Raw genomic sequence first — 23092 nt, 5'->3', positions numbered from 1 at the left:
AGATGGTATTGGCTACATCTTAATACCCAACGCGTGAATAACAGCAGATCTGCAAAAAGGCACACCTTGAAGTCTTCAAGTCTTGAAACTGGTTAAGCGACAATTGCAGTCCTGAAAAACAAAAAAGGGCGAGTAACACGAGGTTTACACACAAATACACTAAAATCAACCCTGAGATAAAGACAGAGGTCTTCCATTAAAACAAAAAATAAAGATGAAGTTACCCAAGTGGACCTAGGACTTATTCTAGATCCAAAAAATTCCTACAAGAGTTCGCCTTTCTGAAATCGTAATCCATTTAGTGGCTTTAAACCAACAACAACAAAAAGCTTTCTCTGTTTCTTTCAAACCAATTTTGGGTAAATTCGTGCTATTGTTAAAGTCTACACTGTACATCACAGTGTTTACCTAAACGAAGTTGCAATATCCAATCTTGACGATTGCTTAAATGTTGAGCTCAGACCAAAGTGACTGTAATAACCAAAATAAAAACAATAGAAATCAACTCCAACTTAAGAGAAATTCCACCAAAATAGGTGCTTTTAAGGTTGCGGTAGGATGTCTCAAGAGACCATTATATGCTAGCAGGAAAACAAAACAAAAAAACAGATAAACTAACCTCCAACTTAAAAGTAAATCATTGAGGCGTGACTTTGATAGGTGATGAGATCTCACCACCAAGGAAGCAACAACATGAAAAATGCAATTTTGAGATGTACAGTGCAAGCGTTTTGATGAGCCAAATACGTTACTGATCACTGAATAGCTGACAGAAATATGTTGTGTACTTTAATGTTAAGGCAAATTTAACAGTTGCCGAGGTCTGTGCAGAATCTGTGAGCACATTATCCACATATTGCGTCTTCACTTGTTTATTTTGGCTAGCTTGATAATGCTTTCATTTTTTAATCCAAAATCTGCACAGAAAATGTGGAAAAAAAAGTTGTACTTTTATTCCCAACAACATCGGAGAGCTGGCTAGTGGTGGGACTCTAAAGATCACTGGGATTGATGTTAACTACAAACTCAAACCTAAACAAAACCAATTCCGAATAACGTGAGATATGAAGTATTCCTGATTAGTGGTTTAACTCTCTTAAAGGAATGGTTCATCTAAAAATGAAAATTGTGTGAGGTTTTACTCATCTTCAGGCCATCCAAGAAGTAAATTAATTAGATTTTCATCAGAACAGATTTGGAGAAATTTTCTAATTTATCTTCTGCAGTGAATGGGTGCCGTCACTGAGAGTAAAACATCACAATAATTTGTAAGTAATCCACGTAACTCCAGTTAATAATTTAAACCATTGCTTCTGGCCCTCCACAATAACACTTCATCCAGTGGAAAGGTGAATCCTTTGTTGTCCTCGCCCATCAAAATCCATATCTGTTTACACGGTTTTGAATTATAAAAGGTGCTTGATCTGTGCATATTTCTCTTCTGGTTCAAACGTCATGATTGTTTTCACTAAAGAAAGCAATATCTGGACTGGCATTTTAGTTAAAAACATCTTAAAGATGGATTTATTTATTACAAAGATGCAGCTTTTCACTAGACATTAATTGATGGACTAGAGTCATGTGGATTACTGTGATGTTTTTATCAGGTGCTCTACTTCTGAAGGCACCCATTTTCAGCATTTTTTTTTTTTCATTTTTGGGTGAATTATTCCTTTACTAGGTAAGGAGTCCAAGCTTTTCAAGTCCAAACAGTCTCCTTTGACAGTAAAGTGAAGTATAGGAGCTTAGTTAATCCCCCATCAATATTGGAATGAATTTGAGGATAACTATGATGTACACACTTGAGCTCAGCCTGAAGGGGAATTCGATTGAACCGGCCCATCAAAACAACCTTCTTCAAACTTCAAAGACGAAACAGAGAATGAAGGAGAGTCTTGAAGTGGCTACAACTGGATCAAAGTCATGCTTTATGCTTTGAATATACAGCACATATTTCAGGATGAAAAACTCCAAATATATATAAAAAAAAAATCGTGGCTTGATCTGAAGATCATAATTTCACTGACAAAGTGAAGAGCAGTATATACGCATTCTTACAACAGAATGCATCTTTATGCTTTACCATAGCAGCTTTCTTTCCATCCTCAGGATGGAAAAATATAACAATACCTACTATGAAAAAAAAAAAACAGCGTGACCTGGATGGTTATTTCTATTCCATCCACAAAATATAGAGGTCGATTAATGCATCCCTGAGGACATTACAACTTAAGATGATGATGATGATTATAGGCGGTTCAATCGAAATCCCACAGGCAGTGTAGTGTAATACACTGACAACAATACAAGTGCCCTATTAAGACTGGAAAAGGATTTCGGGTTTGTTGGCATGAGCGCAGTTGAGGTCAAATCAGTGAACTTTAGGTTTATGAGAATTTCTATAACACGCAATAATGTGCATCTCAGCAATCACACTGTAAAAGCCTAAATGAAGCCTAATGTATGAAACACGATACATAGTTTTGACCGCCATGATAAAAAAAAATGGTTTCCATTGGTTGAATATGCAGCAAGCCTGCAGTAAAAAAAAAAAGATATTAAACTCTGTAAACCCTGACACAAGTCTAAACGCCAGACCAAGCACAAACAAGAGTTTAACTACAGAAAACGTAGCACATGTGATAAAAATGCAATTCTGAAACCCAAGAAAGAGGATTAATGATAGTTAAACAGCGTAAGTGAAATCATCTTACGTTTTTCAGATTCACCGATTTACACGCCAATGAAGAAAAGAAAGTGAACAAGAAACAGGGAGAAAATGCATGACAGCAGATACCGCTGTATAAAGAAACTAAATCAGGGCATGATTGTGCAAGTCTGTTGAGGCACATGCACAGTGAATCCCACCCAAACTCCAACCATATTTGCCTGATGGGTGTTTGAGGCTCAGCGAGGAAGCTAAACGCTCAGATTTAAGTGAATGAATGGCATGTATCATACAGCGATGATAGAGCAACCTGCTCTAGAGGGTTTAACCTGGCATAAGAGAGGGGTGGTGGTTGAGGAAGGGGAATCTGAGGTAGACTAGGAGTGGGCGACTCCGTTCTTGGGCAGATCAGGGCTGCTGGCCACATGTTCAGAGGACAAACTGAGAGATGACGTCTTGTTGGTCAGCAAGGACATGCCGATGGAGCCGTTTGAGCCCTCACTAAAACCAAAGAGAGAAAGGCGACACGTATTGTATTTGAATTTCTTTCAGTCAATCTAAACCATGTACTTCTGAAAGCAAATCCTGACTTGAAATAAATAGCCCTTACACAGCTCTCTTTTGATATAAAACCTGTTTTATTAAGATTCACTGTTATATTTCACCTAAGAGTGAGTGGATGCTCATCTCGCTGTAGAGTGTGTTCATCTTGTCCATTTTCGACTGAGACCCGCTTGTACTTGCCATCGTGGTTCTCCTGAAGGCAAAATAATTCATGCTTAAGCACAGCGATGTATATCAAATGACTTTTAACACTTCCTTTAGTGAACAGAAATATAAAAGCCACTGGAATTACACTACACAATGCCAGTGGAGTGGAAACAGAAAAAGAACAACACTTTTACATATGACCTTGCTCAAAAATGGATTTTCTGCTCCGATATGGTCACGGTCGCATTAATTATTCACTGGAAATAGAATATATTAGTAATGAATAATTAATAGAGGCTCTATAAATTGCGTGTCTCGCTTACCCTGGCCATCTCATGTGTCCTCATGATGATATCTCTCTCCACCTGGTGCAGCTCGAGACTCAGCTGTTCACTGGACACATTCCCTGAGGACCAGTCCGCTCGAGGCGGCTGGGACATGACTGAGCTTGGGTTCTGCCAAAAGAGAGAGTGAGAAGCTGAATCACTGAAATAACAACAACACACATTATAATTAGAACCTTTATTTTTTACATTATTATCTAATAACAATACTACTACCAATAATTTATATTTCATTTCAAGTGATATTTGATACGTAGGATCGAAGCAAGTGTGAACAGGCCTTTAAAATGAATGACACATCCATTGAACAGACAGTCTCACCTCCAGGCCGCGGCTCTGCGTCTGCTGGCTGATTTGCAGGTCGACCTGCTGTAGCTCCATCCTCAATTGCTCCCGCGCCTGCACGGCAGGGGATAAACCGGACCTGCGGGATAACTGGACAATTAGAAAACGAAGAAAACTACACTGAAACCAAATGATTGCTTGTAAAGGGTGGGGTTGGGTGACATACCGCTCGCTGAAGTGCCCATGAGACTTTTGGTTGGGCTGGTAAGAGTCGCCACTCCACCCCCCTTGATTCGCATAGGTGTAGTCAGCTTAAAAGAGAAGACAAAGGCCATTCAAAAACACTGAAAATAATCATGTCGCCCCATGAGCAATGCTGAGAGGAAGCAGGGGGAGTTTACCAGCAGAAGTGATGTGTTTGGCCGAGTTTGGCATGGGTGGCATGGGACTGTTTGGCGGGTAGCCCGGTTTAGACGTGCGCGAGATGGCTCCAAAACGAGACACGGTTGGCAGAGAGCCAAAGGGAATGATGGGGTCGTCGTCTTTGACGTCTGCCGCTCTGCGTTGAAGCTCCAAGCCGTGTGCTCTCAGACTTTTGCTTTTGTCTAAATTTTGCTGCTAGGAATGGTTACAATTAGCTCAAAAATCCTATATGAATATGCTAATTATTCAGCATACTAATACATATGTATATGTCCTTTGGTTTGTGAAAAGTATTTGTACAAACTAGACAGAATAAACATCTGTAACCTTTTATAATGGAAGTGTCACTGAAAACAGCACAGATCTGAATGTTTGGGGGAAATGGGACAGAATCCCCTTGCAATGTGAAGCCTTTCAGCTTTAATGAATTCAAATTACATTTTTTTAAATGCAATTTTTGCCCACAGAAAATTCTTAATTATAATGCTAAGGTGCTATAGTTGGTTGCCAGTGCATGCTATGTGTTTGCTAGGAAGTTCTGCGTAACAAAATAAAAATTTCTTTAACATTCTGGTCTCTAAATCTGTATCAGATTCCTCCTCCAGTGTATACCTTTGGCCATGTTTTTGTTAAAAATACAACTGCTTGAGAATCCCTTATGTCTCGATAAACATGCAAAACTTACTGTGTCCATGCCCTCTTTGGATTTTATATCCTTGCCGCCAATGTAGGAACCGAAGGGGTCACATGACCAAGGTGAATAGGAGCTGGTGTAGTCTGCTTCCCGGAAGTGTCCTAAACCATGGGAGTTCTCTTGCATGTACTGCGAAACACACGGATATGGCAATTCATTACCAAATACTACCTAATAGGACTGCTTGATTTGGGGAAAAAAAAATCTAATACAAAATTGTTTCTTATCAGAAAATGTTTTATTTATTTTTTAACTCCAGATTTCCCAGGTCTGTAGTACTGCATAAATTGTCCCAACATTTTGTGATTATATTTCAATATAAATATACATTTAACAGAACAACAATGATAATATTGATAATGTCATTATTATTATTATCTTAGACATAATTTGAAATATTTTCTTTTCTTAAAATTACATTACAATATAAATATGAATTGAAAATAATAATAATAACTATTATTAAATACAAAAAAATAAATAAGAAATTACTATAATTTTACTAAAAATAAGCATTTCATTATTTTTACTATGTTTTTAAAATTACAATACTAATATGTATAACAATATATAAATAAAAATAGTTTAAATGGATATAGTTTTACGAAAATAGATTTCAGATAAATATAATAATAATAGTTTTACAGTACCAGTTATACTATTATTATTACTATTATTAAATCATTCATTCTTTATTCAACATTTTAAATTACAAAACTAATTTATGGTAGTCTTCATTTCATTTTCACACATTAAACAATTGTTTTAGATATATTACACTGTTCTGTGGAATACTTGATTCTGATTGGTCAGTCGCAAAATTAGGTATGTTATCCCTCATTAACAACCGGCTCATCCGGATAACAGCAGTCGGCGCCGTACTCTTGCTAGGAACAATTTTTCTTAGTGAAAGCTTTGCGTTTGGTTCAACAATTCAGTATTATGTGTACAATTATGATGTCATCCTGGTATCGCGAATTTGCGAATTTCACGAAGATTGTTTCGTACACTGGACTATAAGATAACTAACAAACAGCTAAGATTTTTAAATTTTTCCGTCTTAAATCAATATCTTTTATCACCTTAATTATTTATGTGGTGAAATATTGTGTAATAATAAGGGGTTTGAGTGCACCGTATCCCTTAAATGTCTGTCTAGTTTGAACTTGCTGCTTGCTCGCAACTGCTGTGCATCCAAATATTTCAACTCAAATATTTTGTGTCTAATTATTTACTTATGTGGCAAGTAATAAGAGAGTTAATGTACATCCAGCCAGTTGTTATCACTGAATAACCCCCTTCAGGGTGATACGAGATCCTTATTCTGCGATAACAACCGGCTGGATGTACATTATCCCTTACTAAACATGCAGCCCTTCTACATTGTGCTTAGTATTTGTATTATTATTTCTATGAAATATAGTTTTTCTGGCTTACATGGCTCTGTCCCCTCATGTCCTGAGGGCAGTTGGGGTCGTGCGAGTGTGAGGAGCTAAGGGGCTTTCTATCCTCCAGCTGGGCCATGATCTCCTGTCTTCGACGGTGCAGGTAGTCTAGGGAAGGCTGGGATCGCGTGTAGGCATTCTGTGGACACAGTATTAGGTTATGCTTTCTTTAGGTTTTAATGACACCCATCCAATTCAAATGTTACAGGTGATGGATCTTACCCTTGGGTAATTCCTGATCTGACTGGAGTGGCTATAACCGTCTTGTTCTGGCAGGTACGAAGAATTTTGGGGTGGTAGTTGTGGGGGAACGTCCGGACTCCTACGGACCAGTTCCTCCCGAGGGGGGTATGTTTGGGGATGGGAGTAGGCTGAGTGGCGACGGCCATCGTGGTGTGAAGGGTAGCCGTAATGGGAGCTTGGGTTGGCGCATTGGCGCTCCGAGGTGTAGGAACTGGAATAGGAATCCGGATATGGTGGCATGCCTGGATCTTGAGCGGGGTGACGGGTGTAGCGTGGGTGCACATGGTGGTAAGGATAAGGATTACCTGTTGAAATGAGGGAAATTAACATTTTTAGAAGTGCAAAACCTTATGTGTTTGTTCAAAAAATAATAAGTGTTTTGTTACCTGGAGGGTACTGGGAAGATTCATATTGAGCGGAGGGTGGCAGAGGGCCTCGTGTCTCAGAGTAATACAGGTCAGAGTGGTGCGGTGAATACATGTGAGGAACTCTAGGCACCGCAGACATGTGCTTCTGTCCGACTGTGCCATCACCGTCCACCCTGGAGTGGGAATTTATGAGCATCCCTGACTTTGGGATGGATTCCAATCTGAGAATCGAGAGATAAAGTAACACGATCACTCTGCAGTCTAGCTTTTTAAAAATGATTTTGATTTTGAAACATTTCATGTCCATTTATTTATTTAGCAAGAAGCCATGTTGTAGGTTGAATAATGTATAACAGTGTCTAGGGCTGGGCGATATATCTAACGAAATGATCATGTGCATCTAGTCAGTAAATCTGGTTCCGTGATTAGCGCTAAATCACCGTCACCTGCTTTCAAATGGAGCGGCATTTAATAGACGGAGCCGTAGATCACCGAAAAGTATTGAATTGCGTAGCAGTGTCAGTGATCATCTATCGTGAGATGTATTGCCCAGCCCTAGCAGTGTCGTTATTGTTAATCATTTTATGATTTTGTTTATTTATATATATATATATATATATATATATATATATATATATATATACATACATATATATATATATATATATATATATATATATATTAGTATTTAGTATGTATATATGTAGTTTAGTACAGATATAGTTTAGTTGTTCATCTAATAATGATCTTGTACAGAGAGTATAAATATTAGATGACAAACTTAAACTGAAAATAAGTTGAAGTACATAAATTACAAAACATAAAGCTAAATAGTAATATATAAAAAAAAAAGATCCAATTAAAAATGATAATGGCACACAAAATAACTAAACTTGAAATGGAATAAAGCTAATTATAAATATATATTAAAAAAAATGATAAAAGCACATAAAATTACTAAAAGCTATACTAAAATTAATCCTGAAAAAAATAAAAAATAAATATATATATAAAACCACTATAATATTATATAAATAATATAAAATGTATTTAGATCTATTCATTATTTAAAAATAAGTTTCTTAATAATAATAATAAAAATATTTTATAGTTGATATTTTTAACATAGCTCTTAATAAATTAAAATATACATTATACTTTAAAAAAGAGATTCTTGGCAAGAGTATTTTCTCATTTTGCAATATGTGATGTTAAAAGGTTAGAAATCCCATATGCTAGTATACGATTTATTCCCCCCTCCCAGCTAATAAACAAATAAACTCACGACTCTGGAGGTGAGCCAGGCGCGCTGAGGCTCCCAGAATTCATCTTCTCCGGTTTGTGTGTGGGGTCATATGATGGGTCTGAGCCTCTGGAAACCAGGTGGGCAAAAGTGGATTCAGGTCCTGATGCTAGGATGGCGTTAGTGATGGAGGAGGGTTTTCGTGGGAGTCCCTCCATCGACAGCCCCTCGTCGGGCAACAGACCGATGCCGAAGTCCATCTCATTCAGCTGGGTCAGGGACTGGCTGAGCTGTCGCCTCATTCCCAAACGTTTATTCATCTTACGGTATCTGTTGTCAGAGAAAAGGTGGGGAAGCTGATACGAATGCTTATCATGCTTTACTTAATGTACTTAAAGTTCTGCTTACTTTTCAAGCTCTTCCTGAGAGTGAGCGAAGGTGCAACTTGCCCCGCGAGGACAGCCGCCTTTTTGTTTCATGTCCCGACACATGTAGGTCTTATATTTGCTGTGCTGTGGTGGCTGCGGACAGGAAGTGAGATATGCTTACTAATTTCTGTGCAAGTTATTTGAATGACCTGATAAATAAAAAAGATGCTATACATATAAGTAAACACTCCGTAAACACACACACACACACACATATATATATATATGTGTATATATAATATACATGAATAAAAATAGAAATGATAACACAGAGTTTGAACTGAAAAAATAAAACTAAAAGCTTATTCAAAATATTAACAAAAACTATAATAGTGTATAAACATTAAAATATACCTGATGTATAGATAATTAGCAAATAAATAAAAAACTGGTCAAAAATCATGAGGCTATTTTGGTTCATTTTATTATTATTATTTTACAATTAATTATTAAAATATTGAAAGGTTTGTGATCTGGAAGAAATCACAACCGACCTGTTGCTGGGCATCTCATTTCTACATATATACACACACATATATATATATTAGAGGTGGGCATAGATTATTTTTTTTTAATCTAGATTAATCTCACTGTGATCTTGAAATTAATCTAGATTAATCTAGATTAAAATGGCTCATTCGAATTCTGCCGAAGGCATTCAGAATATGTGTGTTACCCAAATAAAATTGACAAACAGTAAGTCTTTGAGAAGGGGTTTATCAAGCTAGGTGGTGCGTTAGAAAAGGGGCTCATCTCCTGTTTCCAAAATGCATCAGAAAGTGCTTGAAAAAGCTGTAAACTAATTCCAAATTGAAGGTTGTACCAGTGGGCCCTGTTTGAAATAGCCTAATTTGTATCTTCATTTATTTTTATTTATTTGTGCTATTTACACAATGTTTAAGGTTTTTTCAAGTTTGTAGGTGTCAAGATACAGAAACTAAATAACTAAATGTAAAAAAGCACTGGATAGTCTTCAATGTAAAAATGAAATACTGTATACAATCAAACCTACATTTATTCAAACACCTTCAATATTTCTCACATTATTACAGTTTTGCTATATATATAAAAAAATATATCTGGTGTCTGAATAATTTTTGGTTTGACTGTTAAAACTACAAAGTAGTCAAGAGCAGTGAGTGATTTTCATTTTCATTTTCTTGGATTAACATTACAGCAGCCAGTCGCTAAATTAAGCGCGGTCACTTAAAGAGACGATGAACGCATCCAATATAATACACATCCCATTTTTCCTCAACTGTTTACTTTCACTTAAGAAATAACTGACAGTTTTTCCGAGCATAATTTCCAAGGTGTATATTTTGACATATTTCGTATGTATTTGTCGGCACTAGAGCAAAAATAAGCAAATTCGATGTTCAAGTGTTTTGATCAAAACACTTGAAAACACTTATTTTTATCGTCTCGAGACGCCTTTCTCTGCGTGAGCCCTGAACACCAGAACACCGCGAGCACAGAATCAGGCTCTTTCACATCTTGTTTGTTTCAAATTGCAGAAGGGACTTCGAGGAGAACTTCGCAGAAGAGAGCTCGGTTCAGTGTCGCTGTCCGTTAGGCCGGCCTCAGCCAGTCGGTTATATAAAATATCAAGGTGAAAGTCATCATAGCTTGCTTAGTACAGACCCAGCTCCCAACCCAACTTTGAGAATAGATTAACGGCAATATTTTTTTTATCGCCCGATAAGAGTCTCGCGTTAACGCAGCACGTTAACGGCGATAACGGCCCACCACTAATATATATATATATATATATATATATATATATATATATATATATATATATATTGTGACGAGTCAGCTGCCTCCTCCCTGATTGTCACCGGCACCCCGTCCTAAATCGCCGCCCTTCACCAGGCTCCCGACTGGAGTGGGTGTGTGAGAGGAGGGGCGCTGGACGAGTCAGGGCTGGCGGCGTGTGATGGGGCACACCTGAAGGAAGTGGAGCCTCATTACCGCCGCTGTTTAAAAGCCCAACGCGCCTCTCCTCAGGAGACCGGTCTCTTCCCTGTGCATGCACACTGGTGTCCTCGTGGGTCCAGGAAGGGTGCGTTGAGGGACTCCCGCGCCACCAAGACGTGAGCTGCCGGACCCGCGATCCGGATGGGAACCGCACCCGTATACACGGCCGACGGGCCAGGATGCCGGGCCGTCCATCCCCTACCAGCGCCGCGGCCGACGAGAGAGATGTGGCCGCTAGAGGAAGCCGCCGCCCCTCGCGCCCCGGACCAAGGAGGGGAGCGCGTGCGGCCGCCGGACTCCGCCCCTTACCTGGACCCTTCCTTGATGAACACTGCCCGACCTACACAAATCCCGCAGCACAACGAGGACACCAGATTCCCTGTTATTTTGGACACTTTCCCCCTTTTGGCCACTTTTATTCCCTTTGTTTTATGATTTCTGTTAATAAAAGCCTCTCCGAGGCCTGACGCCACGCCCACTGTGTCTGTCTTGTGCTCCTCCCGTGACACTGGTGGAGAATGCGGGCAGGCGGAGCCTAGACAGCGCAGTTGGGAAACGTCTGGTGACGTCACCCCCTCTCGCTCGCAAACGTTCGTGAGAACCCAGACTGGGACGGAGGAAAACTGGGGACAGCCTCCCAGCCACACAAGGGGTAAGTGACTTTTCCATTGTCATTTTACCCTGTGGTTGGTTGAGGCTGTCACTAAAACCCGGTTTCTCTGTCCCTGTTCTGGTGCGCTGCGAGAGGGAGGACCGCCCGGAGAGGAAGCCCCGCCCACTCCGACCGTTTGGAGCCTGGTTGAGGATGGTAGCACTCCCGTGTGGGTGGCGCCCTGGGGACGGGGATGTCGCTTGGGAGGGGGAATGTGACGAGTCAGCTGCCTCCTCCCTGATTGTCACCGGCACCCCGTCCTAAATCGCCGCCCTTCACCAGGCTCCCGACTGGAGTGGGTGTGTGAGAGGAGGGGCGCTGGACGAGTCAGGGCTGGCGGCGTGTGATGGGGCACACCTGAAGGAAGTGGAGCCTCATTACCGCCGCTGTTTAAAAGCCCAACGCGCCTCTCCTCAGGAGACCGGTCTCTTCCCTGTGCATGCACACTGGTGTCCTCGTGGGTCCAGGAAGGGTGCGTTGAGGGACTCCCGCGCCACCAAGACGTGAGCTGCCGGACCCGCGATCCGGATGGGAACCGCACCCGTATACACGGCCGACGGGCCAGGATGCCGGGCCGTCCATCCCCTACCAGCGCCGCGGCCGACGAGAGAGATGTGGCCGCTAGAGGAAGCCGCCGCCCCTCGCGCCCCGGACCAAGGAGGGGAGCGCGTGCGGCCGCCGGACTCCGCCCCTTACCTGGACCCTTCCTTGATGAACACTGCCCGACCTACACAAATCCCGCAGCACAACGAGGACACCAGATTCCCTGTTATTTTGGACACTTTCCCCCTTTTGGCCACTTTTATTCCCTTTGTTTTATGATTTCTGTTAATAAAAGCCTCTCCGAGGCCTGACGCCACGCCCACTGTGTCTGTCTTGTGCTCCTCCCGTGACAATATATATATATATATATATATATATATATATATATATACACACACACACACACACACACACACACACACACACACACACACACACACACACACACATATATACACACACACATGATAGGTAAAAATTGATAGCCTGAATGCACTGTAAGTCGCTTTGGATAATAGCGTCTGCTAAATGCATAAATTTAATTTTTTATTTACTTTTAATTTAATATATTAATTTTAATAAATTAAAGCTAAACGGGGAAAAAAAAACATTAACTTTCTGAAAATATTAAAGCTAAAATATAATATATTATTAAATACAATAGCATAAAATAACACTAACATAACATGTATAAACATTTTTTATAAAAAATAAATAAAAATACTGACATTAAAAAATTAAAAAATACAAGTGCTGCTGCTGCTACTATTAAAAATAAATAAGATACATAAATGAATAAAGCATTAATAATCCCCGAGACTATTTTGACACTATTTTAATAAACTATTTCAATGAATTATTTAAAACTATTCAATATTTAAACAATAATGTTTTGCCAGCAATCTGGTTCCCGACCTGCTGCTGATCCCCTCCTTTCTTGCTGTGGTTCTGGATGAAATCTACCAGGCCATGAACGACGGTCCGCACTGCTTCCAGCCCTTTGGCTAGCTGCTCCCATGTGGGCGCAGGGGCATCTGTCAGCACAGGTGTGAACATTCACTCATTTATGTTGTTGTGAATGGCTGTATGGACAAATGTGTGAATGGAGCAGGCTGTCGAACCTGGGCTGGGGTCGATGTCAGCCAGCAGCTCCAGATGGGGTCTGAGGCGGTTGAGATTGGCTGGATCTCCCGTTCTCTGAAGGGCAATGGTGAGTTCCTGCACACTCTGAGCAAAGGATGCTGGTGTCTGCAACTGAAACACACAAAGCCACATAACCACATACTTCACATACCAGCTGACAAAATCAACATGTTTTCATGCACGATGTGACGTTCGCTACACCCTAAATGCGTCCTCTACACAGGGAGGAGTGTTACTGGAGAATTTAAACACATAACACTTGGCCATACTATATATATATTTGTTTTTTTTCTCTCTCTCTCTCTCTCTTTTTTTTCTTTTTGCAGACCTGCCTTAGAAAAAACATTACAGCACCACCTAGTGAAATCTTAAAATACTTCCCATGAAACAATCTGAATAGGATATGTTTGGAAAATGTAAGGTGTAATTATTACCTAAAAGGCACTTTTTGAACCATTTTTTTCCACTAGCAATTTATAAACAAAAAGCCATTTTCACTTCTTATAATCCACATCTTCATCATACCTTGTCTATGATGGACTGCATGTGGGATTTGTGCGACTGGTCGCCGTACAGAAGAGATGACCACTGGTCCGGGGCGATCCGCAGTCCACCCTCCATCGCGATCTGAACGATCTGAGAGTCGTGTTCCCTCCGAAGAGCCTCGTACGATCGAAACTCCTCCTTCAGCTGCATCAAGGAGGAATCCTCATCACGCTTGGTCACCTGAGATTAAAACAAATAAAATGTTATATATTTCATATAAATAAATAAAACATAAATAAACACTTAGGAAGTAAAACATTTTTATAAATATTTATTAATACTGTATAGGTTTTTAAAATATTTTCAATCTAAAAAAGATCTTGAATATATTTGAAATCTAAACATTTTTAAATCGGCTGACATGAAATCAAATGTTTACTACTTTAATATATATACAAATTAAATATATTTTTTTATTTTGTATATTTTATAAAATATTTATATTATATTATATAACAGTTAGGATATATTTTGGTTGCAACAAAAATGCTATGCAATAAAATTGTATACTTCCATTAAACATTTTTATTTATATGACACTATAAACGATATATATATATATTTTTTGTTTTATTTAATCTGTAGCAATGAGAAGCATTAATACTGTAAAGGAAAAGAGGAAAAGTAAAGGCACCTTAAAGCAGGAGGCCCTGTAGAGGAGCTGCACCACATGTCCTATGCTGGTTTTTGAGGCCTGAGGAAACCGTGGTTCGAGTCTCTGGACCACAAACAGGACCAGAACCTTCCGTGAGAGGGCCGAACCATCTTCCAGGGCAAGCAGGACCAGCTTCAATGCTTCTTCCTGCATAGCTGTTGGGTCAAACCCAATTTTTGTTAGTGTCCACAAATGATTTTATCAGCCCGCTATCATGTTATGGTGGTAAAATCTTACCAGGGCCGAGAAACTGGCAGCCTCTGGCTCTGACGGCGGCCCACAGGTTTGAGGAGAGCTGCTGGGGGTTCTGGTGCTGGAGGATGAGCTCAGTGACAGTACGTTCACCCAGAGAGCGGGCCGCCCGCATGGCCCGGATGCGGCCTTCCTCCTCCACCAGCTGGCAGTGCACCAGAGTCACCAGCTTCCTCTGCATGGGTCTGCTGAGAACGCTCTGAGCAGCACCATTCAGCCCTGCACCTGCACGCATCAACACCAACAAAAAACTAATGTTACTATGCATTTACATTAATGCATTTAGCAGACACTTTTATCCAAAGCGACTTCCAGTGCATTCAGGCTAACATTTTTTTATCTAACATTTGCTCCCTGGGAATCGAACCCACAACCTTTTGCGCTGCTAACACAATGCTCTACCACTGAGCCACAAGTACAACATATTTCAGGTAAAGGACATTGTAAATTTTCTAAACTAATGCTGTAAGATATACCTTAGAGTCAATAATGTGGAAGGTTGAACTTTGCAGATTAAAAGATACTTAAAACATACTCAGAGTTTTTCTAATATTAAGATAATAATAATAACTTTAACTTTCAATTGCATCGTTATATTTCAGCTTACAATTCGTAAAAAAAATAAAACATTCAAATGGAGACTGTCACAAAAACTTGATGGGATTTATTCAAACATAAATTTAATACTGAAGAACAATCAAAAAATTATGTTATATGGTGCATATTTATCAAAATGCTTCTCTTTACAGTTTTTCTAGCCGACTACTGTGTTCATGGTCACTGAATATGTTTGTTTTTTTTGTAACTGTGACATTAAGTAACAACATTGTTTACAAGCTATTGTCGTCTTTCCGCATTTGAAACAATGACTGAGCGATAACATGAGAGAGAATACGGATTTCGGTAAGTTGTAGCCTACACGTTCTTTTAACATACCTACGGATGTTCATTCCTGTTTATTTCAAGCGGAGATGATCTGTTCTGAGGCACTAAAGCAATCTGTCACGCCACATTAAACGGCTCCAAAACGGCATTTAAAATTGGAATATTTGAATAAAACGCACAGGATTTGAAATCTGAGACTTTGTTTCATATCAAAAGTAACAAATAAAGCATATTGGAATTTATTGGAATTGGAGGCGCGCTACAATGTTTCATTCGTTATCTGACAGGCTACACTCTTGGGATTTATGAATTGATATTGATTATTCATTAAAAAAAAAATCAAGAAATAAAACTTTGTTTTACCCAGCCCTATTAAAAACAATGTTAAACCATATGCTAAAAAAATGCATATGCTAAGGATGATAAATATGGTGAATTGTTAGGTGTCCAAAAAACAAACAAAAACAAGAACAAATAAAAATGACAAATCTTCATTTCAAATCAAATGCACTTGCTGACATTTAGGATGAATCGCTTTTTAAAAAGCATATGCTGACTTGTACTGAATGAATGAATGAACAAATAGGGTGATGTGAAATGGCAGGGACCTCTGGTGTTGCTCAGGGGTTTGAGATAGAGGGCCAGGTCCTCCACACATGTGCGAGACTCCTCATAGTGCTCCACGTCCTCTGCAGCTGTCAGTAAAGTGACGGGGGGAGGTTTGGGTACCTGCAGGAGAACACACAACATTTGTCCGTCACCACACTAAAGATAGTTCTCATCTACAGGGCTTTGATGGCATTCTTCACATAATAGGTCATCTGATGGGGCTGTCAGCATTCCTCTACACGTACAACATGTTCACACCCACAGACCGAGCAACAGCGCTCAAAACAACATGTGATTCAAAAACAGAGAGGAACGACAGTTCTGGCCACAAAAGGTCCCCTTTATTTGGACTGTCATGACTGTGAGGTTTGGCCGATTCACGGTCATATAAATAATGAGTATAACTGCTTTCGGATTGACACTTTAAAATGGTAGAATGATTTTTTATTATATATGGTTATTACTTCAGACACACCACAGTTTAAATGTGTAGGGTTGATTTTTTTAGTTTTTTTTTTTTTTTTTTTTAGAAATGAATACTTTTATTCAGCAAGAATGCATTACATTGATCAGTTAAGATATGTGAAAATGAACAACTATTGCACTGGACTAAATATTAAAATATGAAGAACTTTTAAAATATTTCTCCGTTTGGTCCACTTTGTGATTGCCAAGTCTGCTTTACATTCACACTATTGTTTTAGAATCCATCCCAACTGAATAATATATTAGTAGTAAGTTATTTTCCAATAGTAATACATTTCTGCACTCATTTCTGTTTTTGGTTTCATTTTAGAGCTGGTCACTCATGCCATGCGTGAATAAAGACATTTGAATTTCGGAGTTTAGTTCATCATGCATGTTCAACATGGTTCTCTTTACCTCATTTGCTTTTTGTGTAAACCTGCATGGACCCACGCTAGCTGCAATTTAGCAAAATGCGAAACCATAGCCATTTTTTGGATTTGCTTAATCGCCATATTTAAATGCAGCGCACTATGACTGTGGTCATCCGAATTAATCATGACTATATGATTATGTAATAGTTGCGACAGTCATACCTAGCACCGCATGTGCAGAAAAAATAAGTATTTTTACAGTCAATGCTCGCAATGACTGGCTGATATTGATTCAACTTCCTGGTTCTCCACTGGCCGAGTGAGTGTGGAAGCAGCGTAACCTTCCTGTCATGCAGTCACACGCTTCTGTGTCACATCAGGCCTGAAATCCAACCAGACCGGAACGATCGCAAGCTGATCTCCAGAAACCTGAACTCCACCTCTCTCTGTGAGATGTTCAGCTCGTCCTCTTGATTCAGAAACAAGCGGATGCAGTAAACACTGTAATAAACACTCGGCTCCACCTAAACTGCGGTGTTGTCTGCACGATCACTGCTTGGCTGTTTGCCTCACATTCTGATTGTTATCAAGGTCATTTGAAAAGGAAATAAAGTGTGTTTTGTTTGCGTTACAAGGAACCACAGTAGTTTTACTTCCTTATCCTTATTTAGACTTAGGCTACGGTAGAGGCCACAACTTCATCATCCATATAAGAGAAGTCAATAAAAATAAATGTGTTCGGTACAGAATGAACCGATGTGCACTGGGCCGTCATATAACAGTGCGCTCACATTCACGGTTGTAAAATAATGTTCTGTTAAAGAAAATAGGTGAAATCCAGTAGTCTCAATAGGAACACGCTCAACTTGCAGTTTCGTGTTAAGACCAAATGCGAATTTTTCACAGTTGATCATGCAAATTCGCCACACTGACTAATCGAAACCTGCTTAGTTAAAAAAGAAAAAGACTTCTTTGTAACCTGTGCCTTAAACAGTGGGTTTAGTAAATAATCACCCCGTTTTGCAGCCTAAAATGAAGACGGAAACGGTTTTTAATTCATCTGGCTGTATTTATTCAGTGCAACTTAGAAGTGCTGTATGGTTTAAACACTGGCAAGAAATGCTAATTATCTTTTAGCGACACTGCCTCGATTGTGCAAGTGAGAATTCCTGTGTCAACTGTGCAGCGTGCAGACGCGATGTGCTAACTTGAAGCCGTTTGCTCATTTTGAAAGGGAAAGAGAGAGCACGCGGAGATTCACTGTTTGTGAAATTAGCCTACGTCTAATTTCAGTTCAGTTTATGAGATCGGCCTTTATAGAGAACATTTTCTGGGCAGATTTCGCTCATGTTTAAGTTGGCCAGACTGATAAACAGCTGCTTGGTAACGGGGCTTTAATACATACATCTAGCTCCTCTATTGACCGCAGACCTGAGCACACGTTTAGACTCACCTGTCCGCTGACGAGCTGCAACAGCGCCGTGTTGACCGGCAGCTGCTCGATGTCCGTGCTGATGGTGGTCTGGTCGAACGGGCAGGCCTTGCGGTGCAGTTTGTTCAGGCACATTTTGCACACAGTGTGGCCACAGCCCAGGCTGATGGGCTTGCGGTGGCTCTCCTCGAAGGTTTGCGTGCAAATGGGACACAACAGAAATTCGGTCCATTGTGGGGCTTGCACTGGCATTGTAGCGAAGCGCGGTCTGTGATTCACCGGTCCCCAAGATTTTCTCTTATTGCTGCATGTGTGTCTATGGGCGTTTTGCGTAAAACGATAACACAGTAGGTCCTAAAGGTTCCACTGGAACCAATCAAGCTCTTCCAAAGATCACACCTCTTAATTTCCTGGCATTGTGGGCGTTCAGCACATAGTGTGAAAAACATAACCTGAAAGACAAAAAAAAAAAGATCACTACATCAAGATTTTACAGTAAATCCCAATATGCCAAATTATCTTGTTCAGCCATAAATGACATAATTATTCTTAATAATGTCTTGGCCCTTTTCAAATAAAACATATAAAGTGCAATGCAGCTAAATTGAGCCTCATTTATGAAACAGAACAATTTTGTTATTGTTAAAAACATTTTTTTTTTTTAAAGTTTTAACTCTAATGATGTTTTTAATGTTATTACTTAAATCAATTTGTCTATTTTTATTTTATTAAGTTTGAGTTTTTATTTTCATACAGAGTAACTAAAAGCTTTTTATTTGATAGCCTGCCTTTCATTTAACAGAAAAATGCTGCCATTTAAACTCTCATTAACACATAAAATCCAAAATACTTTCACTTAAAAAAAGAAAGAAAAACCAAAACACAATGAAAGAGATGAGAATAAAGACTAAAAAATAATCTCAAATAAAACAATTCATCACTATTTTCCTATACGTTGATGTGATGAAAATAATGTCTTAATAAAAATGTAATTTATTAAAAATGGTTTCACCAAAATTTGTCCCACCAATTTCATAAATAAGGCCCAATAATTATAACACACAGCTTCTGTAATGAAAATTTATTTTTTGATCAAATTCCAGAAAACTTGAAAACATAAAATAATTTTCATACTTAGCAGATAGCAGAATCCTTTGGATAATATTTAATCAGAATCAGAAAGAGCTTAATTGCCAAATATGTGTGCACGTACAAGGAATTTGTGACATAACCTTCCAGTACACAGAGACTAATATATATATATATATATATATATATATATATATATATATATATATATATATATATATATATATATATATAGGCAAATAAATAAATGCATAAACAATTGTGCTATAAATGATAATGGAATAGGATTGAGTAAGATGCAGGAATGTACTAGGATGGAGGCGTAACAAATAAATATAAGGATATTGCACATTTATATTGCATAAGTGGGGAACATTTAACTGTTCATTGCCTGGGGGAAGAAACTGTTCTTGTGCCTTACTGTTCTGGTATTTGCGGCTCTGAGGCGCCGGACAGATGGCAAAAGTTCAAAGATGGGGTAACTTGGATGTGAGGGATCCCGAGTGTTTCTGTTCCCTACAGCATTCAGTTAAACCGTTTGGCCTCAGCCTGACAACATGAGCTCTCAACATTCAGTCCTGGCCGGGAAGTTCAGATCAGCAGCAATAACCTGACTCATCATTTATTACAACGCAGTCTGCGTACTGTACCCTAAAGCTGCCTGAAATAGCCATTATATAACCAAATCAACACCTCCACAACACACAACCAAGGGGATTTCAAATGACTAATCACGAGTAAAGCACAATTCCTTCAGCCGCTCCAACGGGAGACACAACAAGGAAGTTTTTCGACTCAAATGAGGTTACGAGTCCTGACCTCTGACTCATCTGCCAAAAAAAATAGATCTAGATCTCCTGGCGGCAGGAATTCTGACCTATAGGGAACAGAAACACAAAGAGCAGTTTCCATCACATGCACGGGAGTTACACATTCATGCTTCAGTGACAAAAGGAAGCCGAAAACTAAATCATAAAGATACTAGTTCCGAAACACCTGTTTCCTTTCTGAATGTGTCATATAAGCAATGCTGAAAACTATTTAGATCTTCACTCAATCAGGGATGCAAGTTTCGTTTTTTTCTGTGTAAGTCATGTGCAAGTTTCAGAACTGCACCCATAAAAATAAAAAAAACATTATTATCTTCAGCAGCCACCCATGCAACTAAGGTACTTCCTCTTGTGGCAGCTAACAAAAGCACCTTTTACATGGACACGCCCACGTTTTCTTTCTATGTCACAAATTGTTTCACTGGTACCAGAATTTCTCAGAACTATAATTAAGTTGTGTGGGCGATCGACAAAAGGGAAAGCTCTGTGGTGTGGGATAACTATATATAGAACTCTCTCTATACAAGTATTTTAGATTTGTAAAAAAATTATATATAAAATCATATAATTTAGTCATTTTCATTTCATTTACATTTAAAAAAAAAACGTAATATAAATAAAAATATATAAAATGTTTAAAACTTAAAAAATACATTTAAAATACCAAATGTGTGTATATTTTAAAATGAATATTTAAATATTTTAAGCGTGTGTGCGTGGTTGTAAACACACACTCACCAGGAAATACAGTATTGTCAAAGTGTATTTCCTAGCATCTCCTTACAAAAAATTGATGCAGTGTAATCATGTTTGTCAACTACATGTGACTAATTTAAAGGCGACTGTATTTAATGTGTATAATAAAGGTCATTCACATGCCTGACATTCACTTTTTTGGTTCAAAAAGAGGATTTTTTTTTTTTTTTTAGATGCCAGAACAGTCATGGAAATTACCACTGTTCAAAGCATGCTGAGACTTATCTCTTGCCCTTTGCCCGTTGGAAACCCCCTAAAGCAGGTTAACAGAGATTTTTAAGCATCCCTATAATATCAAGCGTTTAATTACACATCTCCGCGTGATTTAACAATATTTAAACGACATCCTATTTAATCTGTGCCAAGAAGTGGACAATAAACACATGTGCATCATCACATTCCGATCGGATTTAGCAGCCAAATGAAGCAAATCAAATGCATTATCATCAGATGAGTCCCCGAGAAATTCTTAGTCGAAGATTTCTTGAGAAAATCATATTTCTGTGTAAACTGTTTGCATAAAACGAACAAGCCCTTGCTTTAGGACAGGAAAGAAAGAAAGAAAGAGACAAAGCCCTTTGACTAGACCTGGGTATGGCTGAAATAATAACAAAAACTCGCTTTAAAGCGCAATTACGTATATATTACTTCATACATACTCGTTTATCTTGTCAAATGCCACACGATGATGAAGAAACATTAATTGTGTAAATGCTCAGATTGTCAAACTGTAACGCTAGTCAACTAGCAACGTAACTATTAGCCATTTCTAGAGTAAAAGAAATAAAAACTAAAATAAACACCACTAATCCTCACCTAGTACCAGAAGTTGTTTTCTTCATATGAATATTATTAAGGCATATACAATTTGAGCTAATATAAATGCGCATTTGGACCGTTTAAATCGATTTGAAATTTGAATATTAAAAAGCTAACGTTAGCCGTTGTGCTAACAAAACAAAGCTTGTAGCGCTCGGCTAAACGTCGTTTGGTAGGTTAAAACGGTTCTACCACGAACCCCTTGCTGTTTGTAATAATATTTTGCTAACTGAAACACTTTAAAAACATACGAACGTAACACTTACCAATAATAAAATGTATTATTTATAGAATAACGTCCTCGTGAGCGTTAGCATTTATGCTACGCCGGTTGATGCCTCTTAAGTAACGCTTACAACGCTAATATTTTTAGGCGTTTTAAACGAATTACGCACTTTTAACAATACCTACTTGCATAAACGTCAATTTAAGCGTTTTAAAGGTTTCTGAAAAAAATTCTGAAGTATTCCTAAGCCATTTACATTTTTACACGTTATTTTAGCCTCTATATACGCGGTGTATATAAAAGAAACTAAATCTAAAAGGACAATAACCCTACATTATATAAGCAGTGCAACATGTACTCACAATATTTGGTTCAGCTCAATCTTCACAGAAGAAAGGCGAATTTCGCCTGCTGCTCTAATGACCGTTTCTTTGGACTGACTGTCTGGGTTTCAGAGCTCAAGAGAGACAAGCCCAGGATTGCGCAACCTGAGAGCATCCACCCATCAAGATCGTGTCCTACATGGAGAAATGTCTCCAACTTTACCTACACAGCATCATTGATGTCCAAAATGCTGTTTAAACACACACAAACAGCGTAGTAGGTTTTAAAACTCATACCATTATCTATAAGCCTCTTTATTTTTGTGGGCAGAGTGAGAAACTGAAGTGATGTTGACGTGTCTGAGCTTTTGTCTACATTAACATAATGGCTCTTATTTATGTTAAAGTCTTGAATCCAACATGTTTGTTTCAATGCGGTTGCTAAGGCACTCCAAGTAATGTTTAATTCATTGGTATGCTGTTGCTAGGGTGTTCTGTGTGGTTTCTGTCTAGCCCAAGTCAAAAGATCTTACCTCAATTCTGGCCTAGATATTATTATGTAAACTTGTGTGGTTTTGTCACCAGGTGTGTTTGGCAAGTCTAATTAGATAACAAGTTTGAGATGTTTAGATGTCCTTATGAGAAACAAAAGGATGTGATG

At 38.8% G+C, this 23092-nt stretch overlaps 1 protein-coding gene across 2 annotated transcripts; it reads right to left on the bottom strand.

Annotated features, from left to right (window-relative positions):
- Nucleotides 1-43: 43 nt before the first annotated feature.
- On the bottom strand, nt 44-22620 carry LOC113064839 (roquin-1-like). 2 transcript variants are annotated; one of them, XM_026235800.1, is made up of 20 exons: nt 22471-22620; nt 18410-18840; nt 16117-16237; nt 14609-14848; nt 14351-14526; nt 13696-13896; nt 13149-13281; nt 12943-13061; nt 8833-8945; nt 8467-8754; nt 7200-7402; nt 6793-7118; nt 6563-6709; nt 5117-5254; nt 4410-4626; nt 4235-4319; nt 4045-4147; nt 3703-3834; nt 3334-3425; nt 44-3169 (listed from the first exon to the last, which is right to left on the bottom strand). In XM_026235800.1, exons 2-20 carry the CDS (start codon nt 18638-18640, stop codon nt 3046-3048), a joined length of 3189 nt encoding a protein of 1062 aa, XP_026091585.1. In that variant the 5' UTR covers nt 18641-18840; nt 22471-22620; the 3' UTR covers nt 44-3045. The 2 variants fall into 2 exon arrangements, with proteins under 2 accessions (XP_026091585.1, XP_026091586.1); XM_026235801.1 differs by having other exon boundaries at nt 4410-4623.
- Nucleotides 22621-23092: the final 472 nt, after the last annotated feature.

This window comes from Carassius auratus, chromosome 47, assembly GCF_003368295.1.
Source record: "Carassius auratus strain Wakin chromosome 47, ASM336829v1, whole genome shotgun sequence".
NCBI lineage: Eukaryota > Metazoa > Chordata > Actinopteri > Cypriniformes > Cyprinidae > Carassius > Carassius auratus.
The sequence above is the reverse complement of the archived record's forward strand: the minus strand, read 5'-3'. Positions and strand labels throughout refer to the sequence as shown.

What these genes read in the sequence shown, in the direction of transcription:
- LOC113064839 (XM_026235800.1), bottom strand. Translation starts at nt 18,640, where the DNA reads ATGCCAGTGCAAGCCCCACAATGGACCGAATTTCTGTTGTGTCCCATT. An exon ending in CTGCCAGTTTCTCGGCCCTG is followed by an intron (nt 14,527 to 14,608) that starts GTAAGATTTTAC and finishes TTGACCCAACAG; the next exon opens with CTATGCAGGAAGAAGCATTG. An exon ending in GAGCATCCACTCACTCTTAG is followed by an intron (nt 3,170 to 3,333) that starts GTGAAATATAAC and finishes CTTTGGTTTTAG; the next exon opens with TGAGGGCTCAAACGGCTCCA.